At 42.7% G+C, this 15147-nt stretch overlaps 3 protein-coding genes and 1 pseudogene across 3 annotated transcripts; all 4 read right to left on the bottom strand.

Moving 5' to 3' along the window:
* Nucleotides 1-1026: 1026 nt before the first annotated feature.
* Nucleotides 1027-3732, bottom strand: LOC109474593 (gastrula zinc finger protein XlCGF8.2DB-like). Its single transcript, XM_019774932.1, has 2 exons — nucleotides 3619-3732; nucleotides 1027-2864 (listed from the first exon to the last, which is right to left on the bottom strand). The coding sequence occupies exon 2, from the start codon at nucleotides 2830-2832 to the stop codon at nucleotides 1963-1965; it is 870 nt and encodes a 289-aa protein (XP_019630491.1). The 5' UTR covers nucleotides 2833-2864; nucleotides 3619-3732; the 3' UTR covers nucleotides 1027-1962.
* A 281-nt stretch (nucleotides 3733-4013) lies between these two features.
* Nucleotides 4014-7030, bottom strand: LOC109474571 (annotated as a pseudogene).
* A 449-nt stretch (nucleotides 7031-7479) lies between these two features.
* LOC109474449 (carboxypeptidase N subunit 2-like) lies at nucleotides 7480-10217 on the bottom strand. Its single transcript, XM_019774742.1, has 2 exons — nucleotides 10082-10217; nucleotides 7480-9069 (listed from the first exon to the last, which is right to left on the bottom strand). Exons 1-2 carry the CDS (start codon nucleotides 10215-10217, stop codon nucleotides 7523-7525), a joined length of 1683 nt encoding a protein of 560 aa, XP_019630301.1. The 3' UTR covers nucleotides 7480-7522.
* An 82-nt stretch (nucleotides 10218-10299) lies between these two features.
* On the bottom strand, nucleotides 10300-12982 carry LOC109474570 (carboxypeptidase N subunit 2-like). Its single transcript, XM_019774902.1, has 2 exons — nucleotides 12863-12982; nucleotides 10300-12218 (listed from the first exon to the last, which is right to left on the bottom strand). The coding sequence occupies exon 2, from the start codon at nucleotides 12192-12194 to the stop codon at nucleotides 10683-10685; it is 1512 nt and encodes a 503-aa protein (XP_019630461.1). The 5' UTR covers nucleotides 12195-12218; nucleotides 12863-12982; the 3' UTR covers nucleotides 10300-10682.
* Between the last annotated feature and the right edge of the window lie 2165 nt (nucleotides 12983-15147).

Here is a 15147-nt window from a genome sequence, read left to right as displayed (position 1 = left end):
CACCTTCTTGCTACTGATCTTACTGAGCTCAGCGTGTGTTGTTTCTTGATAGTTGTCCAGTGCTGCCTTAAACTCTGCCCAAGTGAGAAATTCGTCCCCTAACTTCAGTAGGGACGGCGCGGCAGCCATGTTGGCGCGAGAGACGAAAAATAGCGGGAAATCCCTGTCGAGTGCTGATTGGCTGACATTCGGGTCGTAGGTCAAAACCCTGTGTTTTCGAACTTCGGTGGGGATTTCCGTGTTGTTTTCTGATTTTCATCATCCACTAAGATAAACTTGAAGACCGAGGTTTAAACTTGGTGCCCCTGAATCCTCAAACACTCACAAAAACCCAGGTTTTGGGCCTACCAAGAAGGCTAGTATTTCGGAGTGTAAATAAAATCTATTTGTTTTTTATATACACTCCGGGAGTGTAAATAGCCACGCCGATAAAAAAATATAACTTGACAACAAAGCTGTCCCGATTCAACGTAAAGCAACAATGCGCATCGAATAGTTAACCATATATAACCCACCTACTCTGCCTACCTGCACGCTGGCCTGTATTTTGTACCGAAACGTCGACACAAAGGTCTCTTGTACATGTGATGTGCAGTGGTCCACACCCTTCTGCAAAACACGATTCACCCGGAAGTACTAGTCGTCTGCTATGTAGGTCACGGAAATTATGTCCTGATTACCCGATTCGGTTCTGAACGTGTCAGCCAAACGGTGACGAGTGATGAAAGTCTGACTATTGGTCAAAGACGTGACCAGGGAAGGGCCAATCAGATAGCTTCTTCCAAACGGAACCAGCAGACAAAAAGGTTCTCAGGAATTCGAGGACAACATGGGGGAATTCAGGAAGCCAAGGATTATTTTTGCATCACGCGCTGACATAAGAGTAAAAATCTGACAATGTCTTATTATTACTGTAAAACTTTTAAGCAAATGTGAACATTCAACACACTTCAAATATAAAATGATAAATTTATTTAGGCAGTACTGGATACTCCACTGCAAGTAAATACATGTAGCAAGAAATCCAGTGCATGCGCCAATAATATAATATAACGTTACATACTAGTAATATGTACTATACATTGAGAAATGCATGCATGTGTTAGATACTTATACATTCTTAGTGTAATATTTGTACATACAATAGTATACATTTTTATTGCTACATATTAGCTGTGCTTATTCAAAATACTGAAGCAAGATATAACATGAACAACTTTTGTAGATACATATCAACATGAGAAGTATGATAAAACAACAAACTGAAATAATAGTACAATGTAATACTAATAAAAAACTAGTTATAAAACTATATAAAAATATACTAGAATATAGCATTAAATCAGAAGTAATATGGGTTTAATGACAAAACTGTAAATTCTATTCTTGGCTATTTTGAACAAATGCCAAATTACACCACAGTGTAGTTACCAATGAAAAAGTGCTTTGACTGAGGTCAACAGAAAAGAAAAATAAGATTCTTAACCACTGTACTACACATTCTATCAAATAACCTAACATAGTACAAGTTATCATAAAAGTGCATATTAGAGTCAAACATCAAGCCATCATTAGTCCTATAGTTGATCTGCAGTGGGAGCAACACAGAAAACACATGCTGTCAACTAAAAAGGGAACATTTGCATTTTAGCAGATGTATACATGTAATGTCTACCTTACCTTCACATAGTCATGGCCTCACAAACTACTGCTCTGTTTAGTCTTACTCAAACACATTCATAGTACTACTAGTACTACTGCTCCATTGTTGGGGCCTACACTCAGATACTGAGCTTTGGAGTAACATGTGTATCTGATCTGGGTAAATCGTTGTATACTGGCTGGCTTTCTCTGGACAGGGACATATGATACATGTATATTCTTCACCTAAAGGATATATAGGCAAAGGGATTGGTACTGGATGGCATGCTTTTTGTCTGGCATCTAGGCTAACTTCACCTCTTACATGTAGGGCATCACATCAGTGTGTTTCTTCTTGTGCGCTTGCAGGGTAACATTCTGTGTAAACTGCTTGCCACAGATGATACACATGTAGGGTTTCTCGCCGGTATGGGTTAGTTTATGTCTCTTCATGTTCGACAGCTGGCTAAACTTCTTCCCGCACTCATCGCAGCTGTGAGGCTTCTCCCCAGTGTGAGTCTTCTTGTGTTTCTTGAGATTTTCCACGTGGCCAAATTGCTTGTCGCACAGCTCACAACTGTAGGGCTTTTCGGTGCTGTGGGTGTGCATGTGGAGTTTCATACTACTTCGCTGCGAAAACGCCTTATTGCAAATGTCACATTTGTGGGGTCTTAACCCCAAGTGGATCTTTTTGTGTCTCCTGAGGTTACACTGGTGACGAAACTCCTTGCCGCACGATTCACAGGTGTAGGGTTTCTCTCCAGTGTGTGTTCGCATGTGGCCTCTGAGTTGGGCGGCGCTACCAAACTGCCTGCCGCACTCTTCACACATGAAGGGTTTCTCCCCAGTGTGGGTGCGTATGTGGGTCGTCAAGGCCGTCTTCTGGGCGAACGTCTTGCCGCACTCTTCGCACGTGTAGGGTCGCTCACCGGTGTGGATCCGCAGGTGGTTGTTCAGGTCCTGTCGTCGAGTGAACATCTTGCCACACTCCTCGCACAGGTAGGGTTTCTCGCCGGTGTGGATTCGCATGTGGCACTTCAGATCCGACCCTCTCGAGAACACGTGACCGCAACATACGCACTCATGAGATTTCTTACTGCCGCGTGTCTTGTCTGTTTTCAAGGAGTTGTCCCCTTCTTCTTCACATGGATCCTCTTCTTCAATTTTGATGTCTATTGCTGGCATTGCCATGCTTATGTTGAATGCAAATTCTGCTACCAATTCTGTAAAGTTGAAAATAGCATTGTCAAACAATATAATACCGAAACTAGAGTTCATGTGCATGAGCTCATACCTTAACCAAATTATGTTAACATGCACAACTGACAAATTATAAAGGTTTGTCATTGATTATGGAAGTAAGATCCTCGTCTGCATGAATATATATCAATTGATTATTTTCTCCACCCAATGGCAGCATTATCTTAACCAAGGGCATTATCTGTGTATAATGTCCTTGTCTTAACAAAGAAAGCTATTATAGCATCTTCTTCATATATTATGTCATTATGCAAATAAGGTCCTTTAATTACGATTACCTTCACTTGACTTCCAAATGCTGCAATATAAAATTCCCCTCAGTTACATGTACCACACTGGGATGGAATTATTATTAAATAAATAGCATTTTCTCATTAATTCGGCTACCAGCTACAGATAGCTCATGTATAATGTATGTGTACCAAATTCCAGTACCAATTGAATGGGGGAGGGGGGCTTTGCAGAATAATTAAAATATCAATTTATGGACACAGGCTTATACCATAGCAGCATCTAGTTCCCAACAACATTACTTGACACTTGTGTCTTTTCAACCTGGACAGAATACGATAGCTTTCTGATATAAAACAAATTTTTTGATCCTCGAAAATCGCGCAGATGCAAACTATACATAATCGCACGCAGACATAACGTTACATATGCTGGCTTTTGACTCATCTTATGACACCTAAGTTGTTACCCATCCAGTCCTTTTACCTTCAAGTTCACGTATGTCCTTCCCAGACCGTCACGGCGTCTTTAAAACACCTGATCTGTGAATAACGGCGCTAAACGGACGACAGACAAAGACCGGAAGTTGCAGCAGACCGCTTTAATGACCTATAACCTCCAAAGGTCACAGTTGAATCCCCTGATTACCCAATGCGTAACGAAGTGTTTTCGTCAGACGGTATTGCACCAGACTTTGGACGTAGCTGGATTTTTCGACTAATAAAAATAATGATTAGGGCTGAGAGTTGAGCTAGAACGGTACTGAAAGAGTATGTTCGGTCCATTTAAGTCGAATGTAAAAGTCTTTAAATTATGCAAATCATCCATCACATTTTCTAAAATACAATCAAAACTCTTCGACTCAGTAAATTTGCAACAGTATTTATTGATTTTCACGCTGGTACACGTAGAACTGCATATACCAAGAAAATCATTGCGTTTGCATAGTATTCATATCCACAATATTAACGTTCTAAAAGCTCAGTGACTTGTAAACGTTCACATAGGTGCCCTGAGGGCTACATTCTAATTTTTCAACACTTATATGGGTCCATCCATTGGGTGTTCTGGTTGTCTTTGAAATTTGCTTGGGTTAGTGTTACTGTTTCCTGGCTTGTTTCATACAGCAAATACACCTGGTTTGTACAGTAAGTTATTTTAATAGCCTAATGTAGCATATAGCAGTGTATACAGTGGTATACAACTCTAAAACATAAGCTATCATATTATATTAAGTACTCATAAAGAGGTTAGACAACAACAATAGGGTGGCCAAGATAATCCAGTTTGTAAGAATAGCAGTCGCCCCAGCACAAACCATACTATCACGTGAGACCCCGTTTAGCGGGACGCGCCAAACCCAGATCGGTGACAAGCATATCGTATTCTCGCCAAGCCAATTATCAAAATCGGGGCAATCGTAGAGCGGCTCCAGGTCACACGTACACGAGACAGTAAACTGTAATAGATCCGGGGACGATTCGTTAGTCGGAACCATCCCACAGCCCACTGTCTTCAGCGGATTGTACTGCAGGTAGATGGAGTGTACACTCGGAAGGTTGTCAAAGGTACCGTTTTCAATGACTGTGATGTTATTGTAATGGAGACCCAGGATCTTAAGACTGACCAGGTTTGCTTCGCTAAAGATCCCAGGTGGGATACTTTTGATGTTGTTCTCCTGAAGATAGATGATCCAGAGATCCTGAAGGTCCTTGAAGATGTCTGGATCATCCAGGCTTTCTAGTTTGTTATTTTCCAGTCGAATTTCTCGCAGTCTCGACAGATTATCAAATATGCCAGGCGGTAGGGACGTTAGCTGATTCGATTGAAGCTCAATGTTTCCTAGCCTGGGAAACCTACTAAAAAGTCCTTCCTCAATTCTTGCGATTTTGTTGTTACTGAAGTCAACGATTGCCAACTGGCGAATGTCACCAAAACTGTTAATCCTAAGCTCGACCAAATCATTGTCGTTCAGATAGAGATAGGAGAGACCATCGAGACCACGAAAAACATCTTGAGGTAGGTCTGTCATGTTGCAGGAGTTTAGCTCAAGAGTGCCAAGACGTGGGAAGCCGCTAAACGCTCCTGCTGGCAGGTTGCCTAGATTGTTGCCATTCAGAACCAACTTTATTATGTTAGATGGAAGCGCAGGTAGGATGTCGTCTAACCTCTTTATACGGTTCCTGGGTACTTCTACTGCCAGTAAGGACGGCACGTCCGAAAAAATATCAACGGGAAAACTCGAAATACTATTTCCATCAAGGAAGATCTGGTAAAGACTTGACAATCCAAGAAAAACACCAGAACTTAAAGTCGATATCTTATTGTCCTTAAGATGCAGGTATTCGAGGGCTGTTAGATTTCTAAATATGCCATCCTCCAAACTCACTAGCTCATTGTTGTCTAGTTTAAGATCCTCGAGACTGCCGCCTAACCCATCGAAGGCCCCACCTCTATAGATGAAATCTGATTATCAGAAAGATCGAGAGTAGTTAAAAGAGGAAGACCATCGAAGACCATTGCCGGAAGTGACGTAATCTTGTTTCCGGAGAGTTCCAGAGTTTCAGTGTCTGGTGGGATGTCAGTCGGCACGTGTGTCAAGTCGGCGTCTTTACAGGAGACACGTCCAGACCCGCAGCTACAGACGGGACTGCCATCTCCTACACTCTCACAGGCGAGCTGTGGCTGTGCTCGTACGGTGATTGTTATCGTCAGCAGTAAGCCCCACACGCTGATGGCCATGGTCTTGAAGGAGTTGGTGATTCCTTTTGGGGCCCTGGAATTTAATTTTAGAATGATGAGAAAAACATTACAGGATTACAAAAGATTACCAATCACAGCCTCATCATATAAAGGAGCTGCATATTTTTCTGTAGTCAATAATTGGACGTAAATAATGTAATTTCGCAACATATTATGAGAAATATGAACTCTCGAAACGTGAACCCTCGAAACCACTTTCCTTAGATTTTACGGCCCACTAGTACTACCAAGAATTGGTGTGTACAGCGTTAAATAAGACGGCAAGCAAGGTCACGTTTAGAAATAACGAGCCTGGTTACATGCTGGGTCGGTGTTTGTAACACCGGCCCAGTCCTACAAAGGCCTCTCATGACATGCTAAATCTTTTCAGACAGCCTCTCTACTGAGTAATTACTGCAAATGTAGGCGAACTAATTAACGTGCTAGCTCCGCTGGCCTATAATGATCGACATGGGCGGGCGGGCACTGCTCCCAGTACCGCTAAGAGAACGGGGAGCCTACGGTGGTTTGGCTGCCGGCCAGGCTATAACCGACCAGCATACGCCCAATGCCTGCATAATGAGCCAGGGAGCCGGCGGGCTGAGACTGAGGCTATTTTCTGACAACAGTGACAGGCTGCAGAATGTAGGTCATGGCTGCTGGTGAAATCAATACAGGGCAGTGGCTTCAGCACTGTTCAACGGGTCGTTCTTCCTCGACTGAATGCTTAATTGGGCGTACCAATTTGATAATACGTGAATAGACAGTAAAGGATGGAAATCAGTATCATGTACATGTCCCAAAGAATATTTGCCGGTGGGATAGCATGCAATCCTTGCTAATAAAATAAGCATACATTGGTGTATATATATATAGCGTCTACGTATTAAAGGACATTATATAGTCCTTGGGTCTAGCACATATATTTGACTTGGCATTTCCAGGCTGATACACACTAGTGCACTGTGACCTATTTTGACATCAAAAGAGCTTTCGTAAAATCATAGTGATCAACAAAATACTAGTATGGCAGATGTGAACGTTGATTTGTACTTACAAATATACGTGATGACGATACGACGGCCCTCGATGTATTCGGTGAAAACGAAACACCCCTCAGTGCCGCCCGCACCCCGAACCAAGACTGGCGTGCAAAAGACGACCACACTGACGGTTTGTATCCGGGTCATGCATCTTATGTAATTCATCGCTACATGAAGCCCCGCACCCCAGCATCCTCACGCAGAGTATCTGGGTACTGCAGATGAGGTGTGGCAGTTTTCTTGCAGAAATTAATATGGGTCGTACATTTATTGCCAGGGATTTGACAAATACTAAGCATCTTGAGACACGGACACATAATGACCTATGTTACGAGTTTTTATGTAAATCATGGCATTTTTCTTAACAATGAAAACTCCTCGACTCAGTGCTCATTGCAACAGTATTTACTGACTTCACTTGAAGATGGCACACCTAGAACTTTTACAGTACTACAGCTCTAAAACTGAAAGTAGAAGTCATGTGAAGTTAAAACATGTTTTTGATCGTTTCTTTGCTAAAGCTTGTTACATAAGACACAATAGATTTTTACATTACGTTATTTGATAGCCTAGGGTAACATTGCAATCCTACATAATCTACGGTGTTAAGTACTTATAAAGAGATTAGACAACAGTAATAGGATGGCTAAGGCGATCCAGTCTGTACGATTAGCCCCAGCCCTGGAACAGACCAATTTATCTCGCGAGACTCCTTTTAGCTTGACTCGCCCTACCCCGATCGGGAACACGCATTTGGTCTTCTCGCCAAGCCAATCATCGAACCCGGGACAATCGTAGAGTGGTTTAAGGTGACATGTACAAGAAATAGTCAACCTTTGCAGTGACGCCGACTTGTCCTTAGATGGAACCATCCCACAGCCTACCTGCTCCAGCGGATTATGCTGCAGATCAATAGATTGTATCCTAGGAAGGTTGTCAAAGGTACCGTTTTCAATGACTGTAAGGGAATTGTAGTAGAGAGTGAGGAGCTTAAGATTTGGCAGGTTTGCTTCGCTAAAGATTCCAGATGGGAGACTTTTGATGTTGTTCTCGTGAAGATAAATGATCCAGATGCTCTGAAGGTCCTTGAAGATGCTTGCATCATCCAGGCTTTCTAGCTTGTTCTTTTCTAGTCGAATTTCTCGCATCCTCGACAGATTATCAAACACACGGGGCGGCAGGGACGTTAGCTGATTCGACTGAAGTGCAATATTTGCTAGCCTCGGGAATCTACTAAAAAGTCCTTCCTCAATTCTTGCGATTTTGTTGTTACTGAAGTTTACGATTGCCAGCCGACGATGGGTACCAAAACTGCTATTTCTCAGCTCGACCAAATCATTGTCGTTCAGATAGAGATAGGCAAGGCTACTAAGACCAAGAAAAACATCTTGAGGTAGGTCTGAGATGTTGCAGGAGCTCAGATGAAGACTGGACAGACGCGGAAAGCCGTTAAACGCTCCTGCTGGCAGGTTCCCTAGATTGTTGCCACTCAGATCCAAACTTATCATATTGGATGGAAGCGCAGGTAGGATGTCTTCTAAGCTCTTTATACGGTTCCTCGGCAGTTCTACTGTCCGCAAGGGCGGCACGTCCGAAAAAATATCAGCAGGAAAACTCGAAATACTGTTTCCATCAAATGAAATCTTGAATACGTTTAACAATCCACGAAAGACACCAGATCGTAACGTTGATATCATATTGTCCTTAAGATACAGATATTCAAGAGTTGTTAGATTTCTAAATATGCCCTCTTTCAAACTCACTAGCTCATTGTTGTTTAGTTTTAGGTTTTTAAGACTGCCGCCTAAACCATCGAAGGCCCCCACCTCTATAGATGAAATCTTATTATTAGAAAGATCGAGAGTAGATAACTGGGGTAGACCATCGAAGACCATTGCCGGAAGTGACGTAATCTTGTTTCCGGAGAGTTCCAGAGTTTCAGTGTCTGGTGGGATGTCAGTCGGCACGTGTGTCAAGTCGGCGTCTTTACAGGAGACACGTCCAGACCCGCAGCTACAGACGGGACTGCCATCTCCTACACTCTCACAGGCGAGCTGTGGCTGTCCTTGTACGGTGATTGTTATCGTCAGCAGCAAGCCCCACACGCTGATGGCCATGGTCTTGCAGGAGTTGGTGATTCCTTGTGGGGACCCTGGAATTTAATTTTAGAATGATGAGAAAAACATTACAGGATTACAAAAGATTACCAATCACAGCCTCATCATATAAAGGAGCTGCATATTTTTCTGTAGTCAATAATTGGACGTAAATAATGTGATTTCGCAACATATTATGAGCAATATGAACTCTCGAAACGTGAACCCTCGAAACCACTTTCCTTAGATTTTACGGCCCACTAGTACTACCAAGAATTGGTGTGTACAGCGTTAAATAAGACGGCAAGCAAGGTCACGTTTAGAACGAGCCTGGTTACACCATTCTCCACACATGCTGGGTCGGTGTTTGTAACACCCTGTCCTACAAAGGCCTCTCATGACATGCTAAATCTTTTCAGACAGCCTCTCTACTGAGTAATTACTGCAAACGTAGGCGAACTAATTAACGTGCTAGCTCCGCTGGCCTAGTATAATGATCGACATGGGCGGGCGGGCACTGCTCCCAGTACCACTGAGAGAACGGGGAGCCTACGGTGGTTTGTCTGCCAGGTCAGGCTATAACGCGACCAGCATATTAACGACATACGCCCAATGCCTGCATAATGAGCCGGGCTGAGACTGAGTGACCTTCTGGCTATTTTCTGACAGGCTACAGAATGTAGGACATGGCTGCTGGTGAAATCAATGCAGGGCAGTGGCTTCATCACTGTCAATCGGTATTTCAAGCCCGACTAGTGCTTAATTGACGTAAAATTTTGATTACGCTTTAAACCAGAGAGTAAAGGGTATATTTTCAGTATCATATTCCAAGGCATATATTTGCTGGTAGAATAACATGTAATCCATGCTACTGAAACAAACATTCGTATAATATATAGCATCTAAAATATACAGCCCTTGGTCTAGCACATAAACTTGACTTGACATTTCCGAGCTGATACACATGCATTGTGACCTATTATTGGCATCAAAAGGGCTGTCGTAAAATCATAGTGATGAACCGTACTAGTACATGTATGATAGATGTGAACGTTGTATTTTACTTACAAATGTACGAGATGACGAATATATGAAGTCCCTCGAGGTATTCGGTAAAAACGAAACACCCCTCAGAAGCGCCCGCACCCCGAACCAAGACTGGCGTGCAAAACACGACCACACTGACGGTTTGGATCCGGGTCATGCAGCTAATATCATTAATGACTACATGAAGCCCCGCGCTCCAGCATCCTCACGCGGAGTATCTGGGTACTGCAGATGGGGTTTGGAAGTTTTATTGCAGAAATTATGGGTCGTACATTTATTGCCAGGGATTTGACAAATACTAAGAATCTTGAGACACGGACACATAATGACCTATGTTACGAGTCTTTGTATAAATCATGGTATTTTTTCTGTACAGTCAAAACTCCTCGACTCAGTAATCTTTGCAACAGTATTTACTGACTTCACTTGAAGATGGCACACCTAGAACTTTTACAGTACTACAGCTCTAAAACTGAAACTGGCAGGTATGTGAAGTTAAAATACAGGTTTCTTTCATGCTTGTTACATACGGCAAACCACTTAAAGGCATAACATTCCTGGTTTGTACAGTTCGTTATTTGATAGTCTAAGGTATCATTGCATCCCTACATAATCTACGGTGTTAAGCAATTATAAAGAGATTACACAACAGCAATAAGATGACCAAGGCGATCCAGTCTGTACGATTAGCCCCCGCCCTGGAACAGACCAATTTATCTCGCGAGACTCCTTTTAGCTTGACTCGCCATACCCAGATCGGGGACACGCATATCGTCTTCTCGCCAAGCCAGTCATCGAACCCGGGACAATCGTACAGTGGTTTAAGGTGACATGTACAAGAAATAGTCAGCCTTTCTAGTGACGCCGACTTGTCCTTAGATGGAACCATCCCACAGCCTACCTGCTCCAGCGGATTATGCTGCAGATAAATTGTTTGTATACTAGGAAGGTTGTCAAAGGTACCGTTTTCAATGACTGTAAGGGAATTGTAGTGGAGAGTGAGGAGCTTAAGATTTGGCAGGTTTGCTTCGCTAAAGATTCCAGATGGGAGACTTTTGATGTTGTTCTCCTGAAGATAGATGATCCAGATGCTCTCAAGGTCCTTAAAGATGCTTGCATCATCCAGGCTTTCTAGCTTGTTCTTTTCTAGTCGAATTTCTCGCAGTCTCGACAGATTATCAAACACACGGGGCGGCAGGGACGTTAGCTGATTCGACTGAAGTGCAATGTTTGCTAGCCTCGGGAACCTACTAAAAAGTCCTTCCTCAATTCTTGCGATTTTGTTGTTACTGAAGTTTACGATTGCCAGCCGACGATGGGCACCAAAACTGTTATTCCTCAGCTCGACCAAATCATTGTCGTTCAGATAGAGATAGGCAAGGCTACTAAGACCAAGAAAAACATCTTGAGGTAGGTCTGAGATGTTGCAGGAGCTCAGATGAAGACTGGACAGACGCGGAAAGCCGCTAAACGCTCCTGCTGGCAGGTTCCCTAGATTGTTGCCACTCAGATCCAAACTTATCATATTGGATGGAAGCGCAGGTAGGATGTCGTCTAAGCTCTTTATACGGTTCCTCGGCAGTTCTATCGTCCGCAAGGGCGGCACGTCCGAAAAAATATCAGCTGGAAAACTTGCAATACTATTTCCATCAAAGGAAATCTTGAATACGCCTAACAATCCACGAAAGACACCAGATTGTAACGTTGATATCATATTGTCCTTAAGATACAGGTATTCAAGAGTTGTTAGATTTCTAAATATGCCCTCCTTTAAACTCACAAGCTCATTGTTATTCAGTTTAAGGTTTTTAAGACTGCCGCCTAAACCATCGAAGGCCCCAACCTCTATAGATGAAATCTTATTATCAGAAAGATCGAGAGTAGATAACAGTGGAAGACCATCGAAGACCATCGCCGGAAGTGACGTAATCTTGTTTCCGGAGAGTTCCAGAGTTTCAGTGTCTGGTGGGATATCAGTCGGCACGTGTGTCAAGTCGGCGTCTTTACAGGAAACACGTCCAGACCCGCAGCTACAGACGGGACTGCCATCTCCTACACTCTCACAGGCGAGCTGTGGCTGTGCTTGTACGGTGATTGTTATCGTCAGCAGCAAGCCCCACACGCTGATGGCCATGGTCGGTGATTCCTTGTGGGGACCCTGGAATTCAATTTCAGAATGATGAGTAAACAAAGTGCGCTGGAATTTGATTTTAGTATGATTAAAACAAAGTGACCTGGGAGGTCGGACAGTGCTCCCAGCACCACAGAGATGCCGGGGAGCCTACGCTGGCTGCCAGGCTAGGCTATAACCTGACCAGCATATTAACGACATACGCCCAATACCGGCATAATGAGCCGGGCTGAAACTGAGTGACCTTCTGGCTATTTTCAGGCTGTTGACAGGCTGCAGAATGTAGGACATGGCTGCGCTGAGCCTGCTCATGAAATCAATGCTGGGCAGTGGCTTCAGCACTGAACGGGTATTTCGTTTTCCCCCGATTGATCACCAGTGCTTAATTTGGCGTACAATTTTGATTACGGATTAGTAGGATGGCACAGTATCATATATGGATATTTGCTGATGGGATAACGTATAATCCTTGCTAATCAAAGCAAACATCATGTGGTATAATATGTAGCGTCTAGGGAAGGGCATATATCATCCTTTGTCTAGCATACACTTGACTTGGCATTTCCGGGCTGATACACACTGTGACCTATTTTGGCATCAAAAGGGCTTTCGTAAAATCATAGTGGTGAACAATGCTAGTAATGCAGATGTGAACGTTGTTTTGTACTTACAAATGTACGAGACGACGAATATGCGGCGTCCCTCGAGACGTTCGGTGAAACACCCCTCAATGTATGGGGCCCGCACCCCGAACTATCCAAGAATGGCGTTTGAAAATACCACCCGACTGACGGTTTGGATCCGGGTCATACAGGTTTCTACATGTAGCCTCACGCCCCAGCATCCTGAAGCGGAGTGTCTGGGTACTGCAGATGGGGCGTTGAAGACTGAATTGCAGCAATCATGGGTAGTAGATGTATTACTAACAAGGAGAAGTCAGGGACATCTTCCCTCCATGGAGGAGGTTGGTGTTGTAAGGTTTTATTTATGTTATCACCTGTATTCATTGTATATGGAAGGTATGTTCAGATGAAGATGAAGAATGGTTAGAAGAAGGCAGATGGGTTTAAATGTAATTTGACGTTATATGGCCATGAATAATGTAGGAGTTGCTTTGTCTTGGTATAATTTTAATATTAGCATGTAACTACCAACTCAGCTAAATTTCAAGTGAGTTTTATTACTTATAATTATTTAGAGTTGTATGTTCTGATTTGAAAGAAATAAGTACAGAAATGAATGAGCAGCCTGCAATGTGTTTGGTATACTTTATTATAGGTTCACCACACCACGAAGTGGTGGTGAACCCATATTGCTTTTTCTGATGTTTCTTCTTCTCCTTCTCCTTCTCCTTCTCCTTCTCCTTCTCCTTCTCCTGCCATTTTTTAAATGGATTCAGCTTCTTCATTTTAGGGCCCAAGGTCCTGAAATTTGGTATGGAGGTACAGTGGGCAAATACCCCTAGGCGTTTTTTAAATTATTGTGATACAGGCTTTTAGAATGGTTTTATTTGAGTTTTTTGGCTGTGTTATAGCAAATGTATTACTGTGTTAGTGTGCCTTGTTTACCACGTTTGGGCATGAGTCATCACAATGGAATGCAGGGCATCAACCAATAGGCATGCAGCTTTCCTCTATTCTTCTTGCTGATTGGCTGTTGGGATTTAACTTGATCAACACCTGCACAGAGCATTTCCACCTGCACAGAGCATTTCTTGCTGATTGGCTGTTGGGATTTAACTTGATTAACACCTGCACAGAGAATTTCCATACTGACAGTATGTCTGTATTCAAGTGTTTTGGTAGGTATTTCAAGCTTTCCTGCTCCAGCATTGGAATGCGGGGCATGGACGTTTTTTTTTTATTTTGAAAATCAACAGTTTGCATTATGCAATTAAAAATCCTAACCAATAAAGTAGGGAATAGCTATCCAACTGTTGTTTTAGTTGTATTTTACTTCATATTATAGTTATATCAATGTAAATCATTGTTTTCCCTTGTGTTTCTCATTCTTTCCCTGCCATGTCGTAAAATGTGGTGAACCCATCGCTGTATTTGCTCCAAAGCAAATATTGGCCTTTTCTAGTTTTATATATATCATGTCATAGCGAATAGTAATGAAGGAATCTTACTCTGATCTCTTTGTTAACTGAGCAAATTGATGTTACGTGGTCACGAGAGAGAGGGACGACTTCACTCCCAGATATACAACTCAGGACTGGCCCCGACCACGCGGTCGGAGGTAGTTTATTTACATCACTAATTGGTAACAGAGGTTGGGGGGGGGGGGTACAGAGGCACAGATATCAATCCTGCAGAGGTGAGGTCATTGACCTCTCAATCACAACACAAACAACCGCCCATTAGCAAGGCCGGCAAGGTCCAAGTAACCCAAAAATAACCAGACCAAAGAAATATATAGCCTGTCAAACAGGAGATAAAAATAGATACACTGTGTGCCAATTGGGGTCAACAAAGACCACACTACTATAAAATAGGGGTGATAATGTAGAAATCCTTTTAAATTAAGCAATACAAATATACGACAACCTGCTACTAATGTCCTCTAAAACACAAAGAGACTCAACAACTACCCACATACCAAAAATTATACCAAACCATCCACCAGATTTTCCAAACATTCAACACAAATAGACCAACGTTAAACATTTTGTAAATATCAAACGCAAACAGCTAGGAAACCCAAATTTAAACCACTAAACCATAATGATAACAACTACATGCTACCTTAATATCGCACAAACAGTCCATAACGCGCCAACAATAGAATAAAAAATTAAACTGCAGTACCAAGGTCAATCACCAGGGGCTCAAAGTCAACCTACACAATCTCCAAGGCCCCATCCATCAATCTGCCAAATATCGTACAGTTCCTTCTCGCCGATCTTCAGATATCAGACCAAACATGAAACGGAGTAAAAACAATACCCCCATTT

The sequence above is a fragment of the Branchiostoma belcheri genome, unplaced genomic scaffold (genome assembly GCF_001625305.1).
Source record: "Branchiostoma belcheri isolate BF01 breed outbred unplaced genomic scaffold, Haploidv18h27 scaffold31, whole genome shotgun sequence".
Lineage (NCBI taxonomy): Eukaryota > Metazoa > Chordata > Leptocardii > Amphioxiformes > Branchiostomatidae > Branchiostoma > Branchiostoma belcheri.
This window is presented reverse-complemented; position numbering and strand designations above follow the sequence as displayed.